The 17,684-nt window shown below is 51.1% G+C and overlaps 2 protein-coding genes across 2 annotated transcripts; both read left to right on the top strand.

Annotated features, from left to right (window-relative positions):
• The first annotated feature begins 185 nt into the window (after positions 1–185).
• Positions 186–5,009, top strand: CCL14 (chemokine (C-C motif) ligand 14). Its single transcript, NM_001046585.1, is given in 3 exon segments — positions 186–348; positions 3,799–3,913; positions 4,391–5,009. Coding segments are annotated over 3 exon segments (285 nt in total). The 5' UTR covers positions 186–263; the 3' UTR covers positions 4,476–5,009.
• Positions 5,010–7,605: 2,596 nt separating this feature from the next.
• Positions 7,606–11,421, top strand: CCL16 (C-C motif chemokine ligand 16). Its single transcript, XM_024980640.2, has 3 exons — positions 7,606–7,765; positions 10,543–10,663; positions 11,110–11,421. Exons 1-3 carry the CDS (start codon positions 7,696–7,698, stop codon positions 11,219–11,221), a joined length of 303 nt encoding a protein of 100 aa, XP_024836408.1. The 5' UTR covers positions 7,606–7,695; the 3' UTR covers positions 11,222–11,421.
• Positions 11,422–17,684: the final 6,263 nt, after the last annotated feature.

Genomic DNA, 17,684 nt, shown 5'->3' on the forward strand with positions numbered 1-17,684 from the left:
CCCACTAGGGTGGAGGTCAATTTCCTCTCTGAAATCTTGGCTCTCCAGGCTTCCTTCACTCCACCCTCAACACATGTGCAGGATGTGAAATCGCTGAGGGATCTACTGCTTCCTACTTCCCTTTGAAATCCTAGTTCCCTTACTGGAAAAAAAAAAAAAAAAATTTGTCTAGATGAGCATTTCTCAAAACTTCCGAAGCCCAGGAAGCCTCTGAAGCCCCTACCAAGCTGCCTCTCTTCCTGCAGCTGCTCCTCCACGGGAGGATGAAGGTCTCCATGGCAGCCGTCTCCTTCCTCCTCCTCCTCAGCATCACTGTGGCCCTTGGGTCCAAGAATGGATCGTCTTCAAGTGAGTGCAACACCTTCCAACCTGGTCCCTGTGGGATAGCAAGCAGGAGCCGGGGTGCTGGGATGCGAAGAGAAAGGGGCTCCAGAAGGGGGTCTAGTGTCTTCTTTTCTTTATTACTGAAGTGCAGTTGCTGTGGGCTCCCCAGGTGGCTCAGTGGTAAAGAATCCTCCTGCCAAGCGGGAGATTCGGGTTTAATCCCTGGATCGGGGAGACCCCCTAGAGGAAGATACAGCAACCCACTCCAGTGTTCTTACCTGGAGAATCCCACGGACAGAGGAACCTGGCTGGTTACAATCCAGGGGTGGCCGGTTACAATCCAGGGGTCGCAAAGTGTCAGATACTATTTAGCGACTAAATAACAACAACATAGTTGCTATACAGGGTTGTATAGACTTCCCAGATGGCGCCAGTGGTAAAGAACCCCACGGCCGGTGCAGGAGACGCAAGAGACTTGGGTTGGATCCCTGGGTGGGGAAGATCCCCTGGAAGAGGATACAGCAACCCACTCCAGTACTCTTGCCTGGGAAATCCCATGGACAGAGGAGTCTAGTGGGCTGCAGTCCATAGCGTCACAAAGAGTCGGACACGACTGAAGTAACTTAGCACGCATGCATACACAAGGTTATATTACCTAAGGTGTTTAATATAGTGATTCATAATTTTTAAAGATCATATTCAATTTATAGTTATAAAATATTGACTGTATTCCCTGTGTTGTATAATGTATCCTTGTAGCTTATTTTATACTTAATCGTTTGTACCTCTTAATCCCCTAGCCCAACTTTGCCCCTCCCCACTTCCTTCTCCCTACTGGTAAACACTATTGTTCTGTATATCTGTGAATCTTTTCTTTTTTGTTCTATTCATTTGTTTGTTGTGTTTTTTAGATTCTGCGTATAAGGATATGATACTGTGTTTATTTTTCTCTGTCTGACTTATTTCACTTAGCAGGCTCTGTTGCTGTGAAAGTCACTCAGTCGTGTCCTACTCTTTGCAACCCCATGGATATAGTCCGTGGAATTCTCCAGGCCAGAATGGGTAACCTTTCCCTTCTACAGGGGATCTTCCCAGTCCAGGGATCAAACCCAATTCTCCCGCATTGCGGGCAGATTCTTTACCAGCTGAGCCACAAGGGAAGCCCAAGAATACTGGGTGGGTAGCCTATCCCTTCTCCAGTGGATCTTCCAGGCCCAGGAATCGAACCGGGGTCTCCTGCATTGAAGGCGGATTCTTTACCAACCGAACTACCAGGGAATCACTTAGCATAATGCCCTCCAAGTCCAACCAGGTGGCTGCAAATGGCAGTATTTCATTCTTTTTACGGCTGAGTAGTATTCCACTGTGTCTGATGTCCTCTTAAACTGGTTTCATCCTCACATTGCCCAGGACCAGTCCCCTCCCTGCCAACGCCATGCAGTGAGGCCAGGTTATCTCTTCACTCCCTCCATTCCTCTCTCTTTGCCATTAAACTAAAGACAGGCCCATCCCATTTGGGCTCATTATCCCCCAGGAGACTGGGAAGACGTGTTTGGGACCCTCAAGGTCACTTTGTCCCTTTACCCCCTGAGATTTGGGTCCAGGCTGCTTCCAGGGTCTCCCTACCCCATGAGTGCAGCATCACTTGGGTATGTACTTGGGGGAAAGGAAGAGTTGGGATGGGGGAGCTCCTAGGCCACCATTTTTCAGCTTGTTTCTTCGGAAGAACTGCCTTTACAGGCAACCCAAGCTATTCCTCACTCTGCAATTTTACCTCGTTTCCTTTTTAGAAACTGAAGGGAAACATAGAAGGCTGTTGAAATGGAGCTAGACTAGACTGGGTGGAATGTGGACAGTTTGCTTTGCTTATCTGAGGAGTCACTGGGCAGCTCAGAGGATGCAGTGACAGTGGTTCTCAGGGACCAGGGGGTCCCTTACTCCACTCTTTAGGGGGTGACAGTGCTGCTGGAGATGGCGCTGCATAAGACGACCAGCCCTTCCCTTGCCACCCAAGCACCTCAGTGATCCCAAGGCCATCGCTGTGCACACCCATAGTTCTGTCCAGGTTGGTCACATAATGTGACGGCCCCAATCACTGCACCCCCTAACTGCAAGGCCCTTGATCTGAAACCCCTCCCCTGCTGCCCCTGTAATTCAATCTTGGTGTGACTTTGTTGTCACCAAGGGCACCTCCTACAAGAGCCATGAAATTTTGGAATCAAAAAATAACTGAAAAATACAGTGATTTTTTTTAAGTGTTTTAGATCAGGAAAATTTTTCTTCCAGCAAAATCTTACACAGGAGGCCCAAAATGTAAAACAGGGAAAAAATGGCAGATGGGGTCTTATACCCGTAACTCAGCTCCCAAGTGCCTCTGTGCCTCCAGGAAGCTGTGTGTAAAATGCAGTCAGCCGCCAAGGCAGTTAACCGCCTTGTTCACAGATGAGCAGACATGGGGGTGATGGTGCAAAGCCAACAGAGGCTGGATGGGGTTAGATCTGGTAGTCCTAGCTCCCTGGTCATTGTCCATGGGTCTTGGTGTGGGCATTCTGCCCTCTTGGCAGGGCGTGGGTTCAGTGGGGATCAGGCAGGATGGGGGCACTGGGAGGGACAGGATCTGCATCCCCAATCCTATTGGGACTTTTCCCCCCTAATATCCCTTCTCCCCAGGGTTGTGTGCTCGCTGAGATCTGGACTTTGCTGCGCTTCCATCCAGAGTTCAAAGTCATCAGCCAGTCCTTTGGGGTTGACGTGGCAATTGTCGTGGTCTATGCGCAGGTTGGAAAAGAATTTCGAGACATGAGGCAGAATGAGAGGAGAAGAGAGTTTACTAGAGCAGGAGATGCTGTTAGGCCAGTGGGCTGGCTCAAGACAGGGACAGTGCCTTTTGTGGGCTGGTAGCCAATTTTTATAGCCTCAAGACAAAGAAACTTCTTGCTAGAAGGGTGGTGTTAGGTGGTTGGTTAGGATGCTATAGGATGGGTATTTTTGTCAATGTGGGGTCAGGGAGCTGCCCGGTTTAGAGCAGGGGGGCTCATGACAACATAGCTTCCCTGGTGGCTCAGATGGTAAAGAATCTGCCTGCGATGCAGGAGACCTGGGTTTGATCCCTGGGTCAGGGAAGATCCCGTGGAGAAGGGAATGGGAAACCCACTCCAGTATTCTGGCCTGGAGGATTCCTTGGACAGGGGAGTCTGGCGGGCTACAGTCCATGAGGTGACTTTGGTAAAGGACTCCACAGGGGTGAGAGAAAGGGAGGCAGGGTGATCGGTGATGAAGGAGGAGAGAAAAAGGAGCCCGGGGATTAGCCTGAGAGGGAGGCCAGGGGACTGAGCTTTTTCTACAGCCCTCTCTCTGAATTCTGGGGTGCTCTCCTTCCTTTCCTCCTGCACCCCCTAGGGTTCCAGAGGCAGTCAGCACCCTGCATCTCTAACGAGCACCCTGATCTCAGCTTGCTCCCCTCTTTCTCCTCAGGAGGACCTTACCACCCCGCCGAGTGCTGCCTCACCTACGTGAGCCGGCCAGTCCCCCGGCAGCGCGTTTCAAGCTATTATGAGACCAGCAGCCAATGCCCCAAGCCTGGAATCATGTAGGTGAAACCCACACACCACCCTGGGGGATGGGGGGCCCGTAGGGCTGGGAGCATGGTGGGGAAGGGCAGGGGGGAGAACGCAGGATGGGTGCTCCCCAAAGTGCTCTCAGGCGTGTCCACAGAGAGAAGCAGCATGGGGTGGGGTAGGGAGAAGCAGACTTGGGGCTCAGGGGCCGTCAGGGGGGCCCTGCTGGGTCCAGGAGGAAGCTGGGCCCATGGATGAGGATGTGGTGGGGAGAGGAAGGAGAGGCAAGGGACACCTCCTGGGTTGGGCACAGAGACTGGACGGGTCTAAGCAGCCCTGAGGGGCTGGAGGGTGTATCTCCGAAAATACACTGGCCCTGGGCTGCCTCTAACTAAGGAAGGGGAACCGGTCTGGGTGGAATGAGGAATCTGTGAAGAAGGAAGGACTGGCTCTCGCTTCCTGGCTCCCGGAGCCTTGGTTGGTCATCCTTCTCCCCTCTTGTTCCACAGCTTCATCACCAAGAAGGGCCATTACATCTGTGCCAACCCCCGTGATGGCTGGGTCCAGGACTATATCAAGGAACTGGAGGAGTGACCCAGAAGTAATGGAGAAGGACACAGCTCGGGATTTAAAGAGAGGGGGTTGAACCCCACTCCCCTCCTCCCAGCTCAGCCCCAGCCGCCTCCTGGGAGATGCCCTGACTTGAATTAAAGACCAGTCAGGCCCTTCCCTGCCCTCATGCATTTCTACTAAATTTCCCCGCTCGCTGCGGACTTGAGGACACTGGTGAGCCCAGCCATGCCTGCTCTGGCAAGGCAGCTCAGGGTGCCACCCTCAGCCTCATGCTTCACTCTGCAGAAGTTTGGCCAGAGCCTGGTGCAAAAAAAAAAAAAAAAAAGGTCAGGTCTGCCATGGAGGTAGAGAGAAACTGAACAGGAAGTGAGGAAGACAGGCTGTATAAAGGCTACCTTGAGACAGTAATGACCACAATAAAAACAGATACTATTTTTGTAGCACCTCCATAGTCCAAGCACTCTGCTAAAGCAGTCTATGTGCATTCATTTATTTAAGCTTCACAAGGAAAGCTTGATTTTGCAGCTAAATCTTCATAAAGGCCTCTCTGTAACAGTTAAGTTCCATAGTCTTTTTCTGTGGTGGTCCCAAGGCCTTTGTCCCCTGCTGGCTAAGATAGGAATGATTGATGGACAAATTTTATCCAATTCTTCGCCATCCACATACACACATCAGGTTGCACTATATTGTTTTATTCATTTTTGTGTACTTCACAAGGCATAGCAAAAAGTCTGGCCCACATCAGGTGCTCAGGAAATGGATGGATGGGTGGGTGGATGGGTGGGTGGGTGGGTAGATGGATGGATGGATGCATGCATGCATAGATGGATGGATAGTGGATGGTGGATGAACGGGTGGATGGATGAATGCATAGATGAATGAATGGATGGTGCATAGATGAATGAATGGATGGTACATAGATGGATGGGTGGATGGATTGATGCATAGATGGGTGGGTGGATAAATGGATGAATAGATCAGTGGGTGGATGGATGGATGGTGGATGAATGAGTGGATGGATGCATAAATGGATGGATGGATAGATGGGTGGATGGATGGATGGATAGTGGATGGTGGATGAATGGGTGGATGGATGAATGCATAGATCGGTGGATGAATGGATGGTGGATGGGTGGATAGACGGAATGAGAAAGGAACCAAGAGGAAGCTTATGTTCCAGCTGACCCCAAAGGCTCTCAGACCCATCTTCCAGGTTCAAGGAGCTCTGCATACACAGAGGAAGAGCACACCCAGTGTAGACATGATGACCACCCTCCCTGGTCTCCAGCCCTCCATAAAGACCAAGGGTGTCTGCACAGCAAAGGCACAGCAGGCTTCCTCATACCTCCTCTCCTCCACACACAGAGGTTAAGGGTTATCTCATATACCTACCCCGCTACCCTCATAAAAAGCCACAGCTTTACCACCACTAACTGCCCTGAACCCACCAGGACTAATTGCATTGCCTGCTTTTCCCTATTTTATAAGCAATCTTGCCAAACAACAAGACCCACAAGGATTTTCGAGATCCTTATTTCCCCACGCCCCGTCCCCCACAACTGCTATCTCCTGAAACACTCCCTCATGCCTCTAGAGGTCACAGTCCATCAAAGAGCAAATCCCCTCTTTCATTTCTTCTCTGAAAGCTGCCTTCAGCCTGGAACAGGGTTCTGAGGCAGTCTGAAAAGAGGAGATACTGAGGGGCAGGTCCATGGGCCCATGCTGAGTCGCTTTGTAGCCACCAAGCCCCTCTACTGGAGTGGGTTGCCATGCCCTCCTCCAGGGCATCTTCCCGACCCAGGGATTGAACCTGCTTCTCCTGCGACTCCTGCATTGCAGGCGGATTCTTTATCATCGAGCCGCCAGGGAAGCCCGAGGGGGCAAGTCCAGCTTTAGCCAAAGCCAAGGGCGGAAGCTGGAACTCTGGGACCCAGAAGCAGGTTGTCAGGTTCACCGTGTTGGACAGCCCTCTGCTGGCCATGATTGACCACGGTGGCAGATTGGATTAACCCACACTGAGGGCACCCAGGCTTCCCAGGTGACGCTAGGGGTAAAGAACTCGCCTGCCAATGCCAGAGACCTAAGAGAAGCTGGTTTGATCCCTGGGTTAGGAAGATCCCCTGGAAGAGGATACGGCAACCCACTCCAGTATTCTTGCCTGGAGAGTCCGAAGGACAGAGGAGCCTGGCGGGCTACAGTCCTTGGGGTCGCAAATATTTGGACATGACTGAAGAGACTTTACCCGCACGCACGAGGGCACCCAGGAGGGATCAGCTGATTAGACCTGAAACTGGTTCCCAGTGCAAAGTCCAAAGAGGTAAATGAGAGCATCAACAAATGAGACAAACATTTCAGCAAACAGGAACCCAAAGATCTGACCCTTTAGGAATGGGGGAAGAGTATTAGTGACGTAATCTGCAACAAGAAAGTGTGAGTTCCATCGTGTGTCCTTGGACGGGGGCGAGGGGGACACTCTTTTCCGAGGTCACTAAACCCTACACTTGCCTCAGTCTGTGCTCTCTCTAACCCTGCTTTCTGTTTGCCTCCCAAAGACTGATCACCTGGGGAAAAGGTCGGTTCAACCTCCCCTCTTCTTTCCCAAAGTAGAGATGGGGGCGGGGAACTCGATGAAGCCACACAGATTCTGTTTCCAGGACTGCCTATCTGGCTCCGTGGTAAAGAATCCGCCTGTCAATGGAGGAGACGTAGGTTCAATCCCTGGGTCGAGAAGATCCCCTGGAGGAGGGCATGGCAACCCACTCCGGTATTCTGGCCTGGAGAACCCCGCAGACAGAGGAGCCTGGTGGGTTACAGTCCATGGGGCCACAAAGAGTCGAGTCGACTTAGTGACTAAACAGCCTCTGCCTCCTACCCACGTGAGATTTATTTAGCCTCTCTAAGCCTCAGGGGCCTCATCTGCAAAACGGGAATAAAGTCTCTACTCCCCTCTGTGAATTTAAGTAAAATAGGGCCTGAAGGGAGCTGACACCCAGCGCCTATTCTTCCCTTTCTCTTTTCCTCCATGCAGATGCAAATATTAGCAAATTCAACTGTGCACCAGACCCCACCCTCCACTGCCCTCCCTTTCAGCAAACAGGAAGGGAGGACCGTCGTCTCTCTTCCTCCACCCACTCTGAAGTGGTCAGAGTCCAGAGAGCTGAGGGCCCCGCGTGGGTGACCAGCAAGGAAGGAGACTGTGTCCGCCCAGCCTCCCCCCGGAGCCTGACTGCCCACTGAGAGGATGAAGGTCTCCGTGGCTGCCCTCTTTCTCCTCGTTCTCACCATCACTTCTGTTGTTCACAGCCAGCCAAGTGAGTCCACCTGCCCCTGGAGGGCGGCACTGAGCCAAGGGAACAGGGAGCAGGCCAGGGTGATGCCGAGAGTGCTCTCAGGCCTCCGTCATCAGCCCCAGGCCCCCACCTGCACCCACGCTGCTGCACACTGGCCCCTGGCAAGCAGAGCTGAGCTGCGCTCCAGAGCTGCTGGGGCTGGGCAGTCTCAGGAAGCTGGGTCGAGGTCACGTCAGGAGTCCTGAGGACACAGCAGGAATGATCATTTAGGAGGAAGAGCCAAGGAAGGAGCAGAAGGGACAATCACAAACATATGTGATGAGGAGGAAGGCGAGGCAAGTGGGTGGGAAAAGCCACGCCTGCTCTGGCAGGGCAGGACCGAGGGAGTCAGGGAGGCCGGCGGAGGGAGATTTGGGGCTAAGCCCAGAACGGGGAGTCTGAATCTAGACACCCCTTGCGGGCAGGATCTGTTGTAGATTTCTGGGACTGCCATGGCAACCAAGAGACGCCCCAGTGGGATGCCCACATGTGCCATTTGGGGATTTCTGGGCCCTTGGCTCCATCTCCCAGCCTAGGGCTAAAAAAGTTTGTAGAAAAGAGAAAAGGGGTTGAAGGAGATTGAAAGGCTTTGTAGCCATGAGACAGATGCATGGGCTCTGCCTCTACCAGCATTTATGAGGGCTGGTGACAGGCAAGGGACCAGAGACTCAGGCCATCTCTCAGTACATACCCGCCTTTAATGGCCCTTTCTTTCTCCCTAAGGCTGCCCTTGGCACGTAGTCTGGCTGGATTCTGCCTTTGTGAACCCTCGGGGGAGCGAGGGTCACACACACCATGTAATCTGCCCACATACTCTCAGCACGCCCCTGATCCCTGTAAACGTCGCCTTAAAGAACCAGGGCCACTGTGGGTAGAGGCGCCTCCTGGGGGTGGGAGGGGGCAATATTGCCCTTCGGGAAGGTCAGGCAGGAAGAAAAATGGCCCAGCCAAAGCATGGATCAGCCAAATGGTGCCCTGGAGACGTCTCAAGTTTTGCCACCTACTGGTCAGGGATTTGCACTCTGCAGGTCTCGGGGCTGGGGAAGGTAATATCCTTGAATGATGAGCAGTCAGGGGAGCTCAAGGGGGACACAGTGCTACCAACCAACCAAGTCTGGCCTCCTGGGAGTGTCAGAGAGGGAGAGAAAATACTTTCCAAGCCAGTAGAGTGGCCATTACTACCATTACCTCTTTAAAAAAAAAAGAAAAAGTTTTTATTTTGTATTGGAGTGCAGCCATTAACAATGTTGTGATAGTTTCAGGTGCACAGGGAAGGAACTCAGCCATGCTTACACATGTATCCATTCTCCCTACCATCAGCTCTTAATCACAAGCGCTGACACTTTCTACACCAGACTCTGAGTTAAGGGTTTTGCAAGCATTTTCTCAACTCATCCTCACCACGATCCTAGGACATAACTTCTTTTTATTATTATTGATTTATTTTTATTGAAGTATAGTTGATTTACAATGTTGTTAATTCTTGTTATACAGCAAAGCGATTTGGTTATACATATATATGCATTCTTTTTAAATATTGTTTCATTATGGTGTAGCATAGGATATTTTGTTACTTGCAGAATAACTGTTTTACAATGTTTTGTTCGCAATGTGAATCAGCTGTATGTTTGCACACATCCTCGCCCTCTTGGGCCTCCCTCCCACCCATCATCCCACCTCTTTAGGTCATCACAGGGCACTGAGCTGAGCGCCCTAGGTTATACAGCGGCTTCCCACTAGCTCTCTGTTTTACACATGGTAGCATATATATGTCAATGCCACTGTCTCAATTCATCCTGCCTTCTCCTTCCCCTGCTGTGTAGGATGGAGCTTTTTCACCTTCATTTAATGGGTGAAGGCATCCAGAGAGGTTAAGAAATTTGCCCGTGATTCAAGTCATTTAGTCAAGACTCCAACCCATGCTGTCTGGCCCCAAAACTTAAATACAAGCCTTTTCCCCTTGCCCTGACATCTCCTGCTCATCCTTGCATCTCAGCTTCCCCCCTACCTCAGCTTCTCTGGTGCCTCTAGGACAGAATGCAGGCTCCCTGACATAGTTCAGAAGGGGTGCAGCCCTCCCCGCCCTCTTTAATATCCTCTTCCTACTTCTTCCTTCCCACCTTGCACTGTGGCTCCTGGAACTGCTCCATCCTCCCAGACACGCTGGGCTTCCCCCACCTCAGGCCTCCATATATTTCTTTCTTCCAGATCCCATGACCCCTCTGTCTGCCTAAGTCCTGCTCATCCCTCAGGAATCAGCTCAGACATCACCTGCTGCGGGACTTCTTCCTCAACCAGCCAGGCTGGGTCAGGTGCTCCTCGTTCTGTTCCCATGGCCCCTTGCATCAAAATCTACTCTATCCCATTGTAGTGCTTATCTGTTCACTTTGCTTTTTCACCCAGACTGGTCTATAAGGGGACACAAGAGTAGTGACTGTGTCTTCCACATGTTCTAACTCCCATAGAGCCTGGCTTGTAATAGGAGCTCAATATATGTTTGCCCAGTCAAGTTCATCAGCAAATGTGAATCCCCCAGTCCTTTGTACTTGATGAAGCTCAGCCTCAGATGAGGCTGAAAGATCTGCAGAAGATTCATCTTTTTCTCTTGTCTGCTACCCATCAAGCTACCACCAATCCCTGCTGACAGATGGCTTTGCCATCAGAAGAACGGACAAAATGCAAGAGATGGGAGATGGAGGTGGGCAGCCATGGGCTTCCTCTCTGCCTTCTTAACTCAGCTTTCAATGTCATCCCCTCAGAAATTCCTGAGTCGGTGAACCCCCCACCCAACTGCTGCCTGAAGTATCATGAGAAAGTATTGCCGAGGAAACTGGTGGTGGGATACAGACAGGCCCTCAACTGTCACCTGCCGGCAATCGTGTAAGCACCGTCCTGCAGACATTTACAGGCAGCGGGAAGGGGAGCCCAAGGCTGGATCGGGGTACACAGAACCAAGTCTCCATGCTAGAACAGGGGAGCAGCAGTTAAGGGCCTGGGCTTTGACTCTCATGGGACAGGCCTGGGGTTTGTTCTAGACTTTGCCACCTTACAGAGGCACGTGGCTGGTTCATGTGGTCCAAGAAACGGTGGCCATAATGGAACTCGAGCCTGAGGGTCTAGGCTGAATGGAGAGGGGCTGAAAGAAGAGACGATGAGGTCTAGAGGCCAGAGAGGGGAGTTTTTTGAGGGGACCCAGACAGAGGGAGGCCTAGGGAGATGGTACAGGGCATGAGGCAAGCCCCCAGTGAGCTAGAAGTGAGGGGGAGCGTGTGGACTGGACCCCTAACTGCTCCAGGGCCCCTGATGGTCTAACTCTGCCCCCACAGCTTCATCACCAAGCGGAAACGAGAGGTCTGTACCAACCCCAACAATGACTGGGTCCAAGAGTACATCAAGGATCCCAGACTTCATCCGCGGCATTCCAGGAGGTTGGCCTAGGTTAACATCACCAGATGGGAGGAAGGTCAAGCCCAGATCCACAACTCGCCGTGGTGGTCAGGCCTCCAACAGAGCCCAAGTTCGACGGGGGGGGGAGGCGTAATCCCGTGAAAACGCAGGCAACCTTGTGGTCTGAATGACAAGAGTCACCTTCAGAGAAAGAGGCCAGAGATTCAAAAAAGTAAAGCATTTCGAATATATTCTCAGTCTCCGGAGGAAATGCCAAGGTTGAGGGGGAGGGCAGGGATACATCCTTAACGCTCAGCACAGCACTTTCACATCCTCCTCCTTGTCCTGCTTCAGACCCTCACCTCCCTCCGATGCACCAGCCCGTCCTGAACGATCACGTCCTGCCTCCCAACAGCCAAACCACCTCTGGCTCTCTCTGGCCTCCCACTCATTAAAAGACTCACGGGACTCTTGACTTTTCCTGTCTACCCTTATCCTTTGTCTAGATCTCTTTTTTCTTCTATTATGCTTTTCTTTTAAAACCTAACCTTTTGGGACTTCCCTGGTGGTCCAGTGGCTAGGACTCTGTGCTCCCAGTGCAGGGGCCCAGGTTCAATCCCTGGTCAGGGGACTAGATCCCACACGTTGCAACTAAAAAACCCCTCATGCTGCAACTAAGACCCAAGGCAGCCAAATAAATAAAAATTAAAAACAAAAAACCTAACCTTTTCTTATGGGAATCGTCAAATGCTAATGATTTTTGTCCCTGTTGCTGAGGCTTTGCTGAATTCCCCAATATTGGGTCTTCCCCAGGGTGATGTGGGTACAGATGGTACTGAAACAAAAGAGGAGGTGTCAATCCCTAGGTCCCTCCCACTGCAAGCTGGAAGGGCATTTGGCTAGGCTGGGGGTGAAAATCCTGGTCCAAAACTCAACCATTCAGTAAACACAATTTCCTTTATTACCAACTTCGTTTCTAACTCCCTGCCTCCTTTCTGCTGGGATGGCAGAAACTTAATCTCAGTTTTTTCAGGGTCTTCACATTCCCCTGAGAAATTTCTCCATTTGGGGAACTGGAGCTTTTATATAGCACTGAGGCCAGAGGTGGGGGGCTTCCCTGGTACATCAGATGGTAAAGAATCTGCCTGCAATGCAGGAGACCTGGCTTCGATTCCTGGGCTTAGGGAAGATCCCCTGGAGAAGGTAATGGCATTCTACGCCAGTAGTCTTGCCTGGAGAATTCCACAGACGGAGGAGCCTGGTAGGTGACAGTCCATGGATGGCTAAGAGCAGGACGTGACTGAGTGACTAACACTTTCACTTTCTTTTTTTTCCAGACGTGGATTATTTTTTCCCCCTCCTCCCTACCTCTCTGTCCCCAGCTCAACAATAGGGAGTGGACTCAGACAAAGTCCAACATTCCCCCAAAATGGTGTTGTGAAGGCAAAGCAAAGTCAGGCAAAAGCCCTGACTAAATCCCTATAGAGAAACGAATTTGGTGAAGTGATCATTGGGAAGACTGGTCTTCCAATGACTTGGATTCTGCTAAACTGACCCAAGCCTGCCCCCAGTGGCCGCCCGTGGTACTACATCATCCTGCCTGCCTGCTCCCCGACCCCAACTGATGCTAACCCACCCAGACGCCACCTGACCCCAGCTGACCAATCAGACTCTCTCTTAGATGAACTTCGGACCTGAGAAACCAGCCCTGGAGCATTGTCCCAAGGGAAGAGGTCTGTGTACTCGTCCGCCGAAGCCCCTGGAGCTGCCCTGTCCCTCCTCCAGGCTTGGAGGTTTGGCTAACCTCAGTTGCATGAGGTGCCCCAACATTCTTCCCACTATTCTTGTTTGTTTTGTCCGTTTGTTTGAATTCCTAGAGGACCGTGGTGGCATTTAGCACCTCTGCAATAACATTTTGCTGGTTTAGGTCAGTTCTGTTGTGTGTGTGTTCACACGTACCCAACATTTTTACCGTATTTAAGTGTACAATTCAGTGGCATATTGTCATGCGACCATCACCACTATCCATCTCCAGAACTTTTCCCTCACCCCAGACTGAAACCTCTCTTCCCCATAAACAATAACTTCCCCCTCCTCCATCCCCCCAGCCCTTCAGTTCAGTTCAGTTCAGTTCAGTCGCTCAGTCGTGTCCGACTCTTTGCAACCCCATGAATTGCAGCATACCAGGCCTCCCTGTCCATCACCAACTCCCGGAGTTCACTCAAACTCACATCCATCGAGTCAGTGATGCCATCCAGCCATCTCATCCTCTGTCGTCCCCTTCTCCTCTTGCCCCCAATCCCTCCCAGCATCAGAGTCTTTTCCAATGAGTCAACTCTTCGCATGAGGTGGCCAAAGTACTGGAGATCCTAGCCCGTAGGAACCACTATTCTGCTTTCCGACACTATGAACGCGATTCCTCTAGGAACCTATAGGTACTTCTAGGTACCTATACCTCTAGGTATAAATGGAATCATGTCGTATTTGACCTTTTGTAACTGTCTTATTTCACGTAGCACAATGTTTTTAAAATTTATGCATGTTGTCAGGATTTCATTCTTTGCTAGGCCTGAATGATATTTCATTGTCTGTGTCTACCCTGTTTTGTTCATTCATTAATGTGTCCACGGGTGTCTGGGTACCCCCTTTTCCTTACACGAGCTCGAGTTAGCAGGTCTTAGCTTCTGTCGTTTGTGCCAAAAGCACTTTAACTCCTGTACTGACCTGTCAGTCACCACGCTGGCCAGGCAGGAGCTTGGGGCAGGTAAGGGCCTCAAACTCTGACCCTCCCCTTTGTCCCGGACAGAGGTCAATGCTCCCTTGTCGTCCCTCCAGGCTGTGAGCTCCTACTTTTGGATCCAGGGATTTCTCTCCACAATTCCTGCAATCAAAGCTAACTGTGATCAAACATCCTCCAGGAGCTCACAGCCCAGGGATGACAGAACCACTGACAGATACAACATAGCCAGGCTGGACCTCTGCTTGCCGGAGCCAGAGTGAACACAGAGAGGTGGCAGGGCTTGGATTGACGCAGAAGCCAGACCACGATCGGTGTGCACAGCCAAGCAGGAGGTTTCAAAGTCCTTAGCCAGCACCAGGGTCATAATCAGGGAACTCGAGTTCAAAGGCCTGAAGGACAAGCTTCCTGAAAACAGGAAGCACAGGCGGGGCCGGGATTCTAGCAAGCTGGAATGGAAATGTCATCTTGAGTCTTTTTTTTTTTTTTATCTATCAAGAGTTCAGAGTTGAGATGTCAGTCCAAAAATCTAATTGAAAAATCTGTATACAAAGTCAAATTCTTATCCCGGCACATAATAATAAAACTTGTCAGAAACTCCCAGTGGTTCAGAACCAAAAGTAACTTATCTCAGGTGCAATCAGCTGTTTTGTTGTTTTTGTTGGGGTTTTTTATTTGTTTTTTATTGAAGTATAATTGCTTTACAACATTATGTTAGTTTCTGCTGAACAATGAAGTGAATCAGCTGTATGGATACGTATATCCCCTTCCTCTTGAGACTCCCTCCCACCCCAACCCCATCCCACCCTCTAGATCACCACAGAGCACCAAGCTGAGCTCCCTGCGTTACACAGGTTTCCACTAGCTAGCTATTTCATACATGGTCGTGTATTTATGTCAAACCTGAACTCCCAGTTCATCCCACCTTCCCTTTCTCCCTCTGTGTCCATCAGAGGGCTTTTCCTAATCTTTTCAAGGTAGATAAATGCCTGGCTTTTAACATAACACCCATGCACACAGAGGCACACACAGGAAAGACCTCCTCATTCTGACCCATAGGTGTCTCCCAACCGTGATCAGCCTGATCAATCAAAGTGATTCATTCACATTACTGTATGCCTAGCCAGCTTATCAGAGAAGGCAATGGCACCCCACTCCAGTACTCTTGCCTGGAAAATCCCATGGACGGAGGAGCCTGGTGGGCTGCAGGACACAACTGAGAGACTTCACTTTCACTTTTCACTCTCATGCATTGGAGAAGGAAATGGCAAGCCACTCCGGTGTTCTTGCCTGGAGAATCCCAGGGACGGGGGAGCCTGGTGGGCTGCCGTCTCTGGGGTCGCACAGAGTCGGACACGACTGAAGTGACTTAGCAGCAGCAGCAGCCAGCTTATGTGACTGTCAGCCTTGTGGAACCAAGATGACTGGTAGCGGGTGGACAATAAGGCCTGGAATAGCGGGGTTTTCACTCATCTTTCAGAGAAAAGGGTAGAAAGGGGTGAAGGCCACACACAGCAACGTGAGGGGACCAGTGGGTGGGACAGGAAGGGAAAATAGGAAGGAAGCAGCCCTGGGCAGTACAAGGAGCATTCTACCTGGCATCTAGGAGCCTGGCCGGCACATCCCCTCTCATGGATCCCCTCTGCACCCCATCCCCACTGTGCACCATGAGAATTTAGACAAGATGACCAGATGTCCTGCGGCTAGCTCTGGCTGGCCTGTAAGAAATGCTATTTAGCCTTAGAGGCAACCTCCCAAGGCCAGCCAGAAGGGCAGGCACTTTCCCTCTGTAGGAAGAACACATGGGCATGCACCTGTGTTCAAGCAACCGCTGAGAGTCAGCAGCAGCCTGAATGAGGATCTGCGGGACACAGTGATGTGCTGGTTTAAAAGCTTTGTCTCGGGACTTCCCAGGTGATCCAGTAGCAAATTCTTCTCTCACAATGCAGGGGCCTGGGTGCGACCCCTGGTGGGGGTACTAGATCCCACACGCCACGACTAAAAGTCCGCAGGTCGAAATTTTAGATCCCCCAGGCCACAGATGCAGGGAGGTAAAAAGCTAAATTTAAAAAAATAAAAGCATTCTCCACACTCAGGCAAATCCAGGTTCAGATCCCAACTCTGTCTCTTAGCTGTGATGCTAAAATGTCGCTATTCTGTTATCAGCTAGGACGAGAATCCCTCTCCTGGAGGGAAAAAATCATGTTTAGAAAATGTGTCTGCAACCCCAGTGAAGGCAAGAAATGCCCCCAGGACATGGACGTCTGTATGGATGTGTGTGTGTGTGCATGTGCGCGCGTGTGTGTGAGCTGCTCAGTCATGTCCAACTCTTCTCGACCCCACGGAGCCCACTAGGCTCCTCTGTCCATGGAAATCTCCAGGCAAGAATAGACTGGGGTAAGATTTCAAGGGGAGGGATGAAGTCACTTTGAGTAAGCCAAGAAAAGAGACCACTTGGTCTTTGAAAGCCAGAGATGGGACACAGGGCCCGCATCCCTGGACCGGAGACCAAAACCTGTGAAGTAAGTCATCAGGGATTCACAGAAGTCTTGTGGAAGCTTTGATCGTCTCTAGACTGGAGAACTGCAGAAGTGGAAAGACTCCCAGGCAGCTCTCAAGATCAGGGAGGTGACTCAATGTCTACTTTAAGTGGGTGGTGAGGAAAGGCATTACCGAGGAGGTGACATGCCCCTTGAGAGCTAAATGACCGGCGGGAATCAGCCACGCCAGGAACCGGGGGAAGGAAACTTTGCAGGCAGGACTTCCGCAGTAGTCCAGCGGTTAACAACCCGCCCGCCAGTGCAGGGGACATGGGTTCGATCCCTGGTCCAGGAAGATCCCACATGCCTCAGGGCAACTAAGCCGTGCTCAAAAGCAATGAAGAGTAGCCCTGGAGCCCTATAACAAGAGAAAGCCCATGTGCAGCAACAAAGACCTAAAGAAAACACAAATAGATAAAACTTTCCAGGCAGAGGGCACAACCAGGGCAAAGCCCTAGGCTGGGGACAGTCCGGCTGGAGCACAGAGGTGAGGAGACCAGCACGAGCCGTGAGAAAGTCAAAGGCAGGGAGGGAGTGCTTTGCAAGCCCGGGCAAGGAGCATGCAGTTCATTTTAAGGGAGGTGGAAAGCCATCCAGGACATTTTTAAGCAGCTGAGGGAGAGCATCTAATTGACCTTTGAAAAATCACCTGCACAGACAGGGATTCCTGGGGGCCAAGGGAGACCCCCGCAGCAGTCCTGGCTCCAGGGGATGGTGACTTGGACCAGGAAGGAAGTGGTGGTGGCTGAGGAGATTAGGGACATCTCGGGGGACAGAATTGAAAAGACATACTGAGAAAGATGGGCTTGAGCTGTTGGTGCAATTTATAGAAACGGGGATGTCTGGGAAAGAGTAAATTGAGGTGGGGGATCAAGAGTTCTGTTTGGCCTGTGTTTATTTTGAGGTGCTAATTAGGTGTCCATGAGGCCATGTGGAGAAGGAAGTTGGCTATGGGAGTTTGGAAGGCCAAGGAATGGTCAAGCTGGAGTATATAAAACCCTAGGGCCAGACGGAGTCAGCCGGGGAGAGTGTGGAACAGGTAATGAGTAATGGGCTCGGGGGCGTTCAAACATTTAGAGACCAGAGTGGGAGTGACACGTAGATGGGCTGGCACAGTGGCCAGGGAGATGGCAGGAAAACCCAGAGGGCGTGGTAACTGATAAGCCAAGAAAATCATTTAATCAAGAGAAAGTTATCAAATGTGCTCAGTGCTGCCAAGAGATAAAGGAAGAGCAGA

The sequence above is a fragment of the Bos taurus genome, chromosome 19, assembly GCF_002263795.3.
Source record: "Bos taurus isolate L1 Dominette 01449 registration number 42190680 breed Hereford chromosome 19, ARS-UCD2.0, whole genome shotgun sequence".
Lineage (NCBI taxonomy): Eukaryota > Metazoa > Chordata > Mammalia > Artiodactyla > Bovidae > Bos > Bos taurus.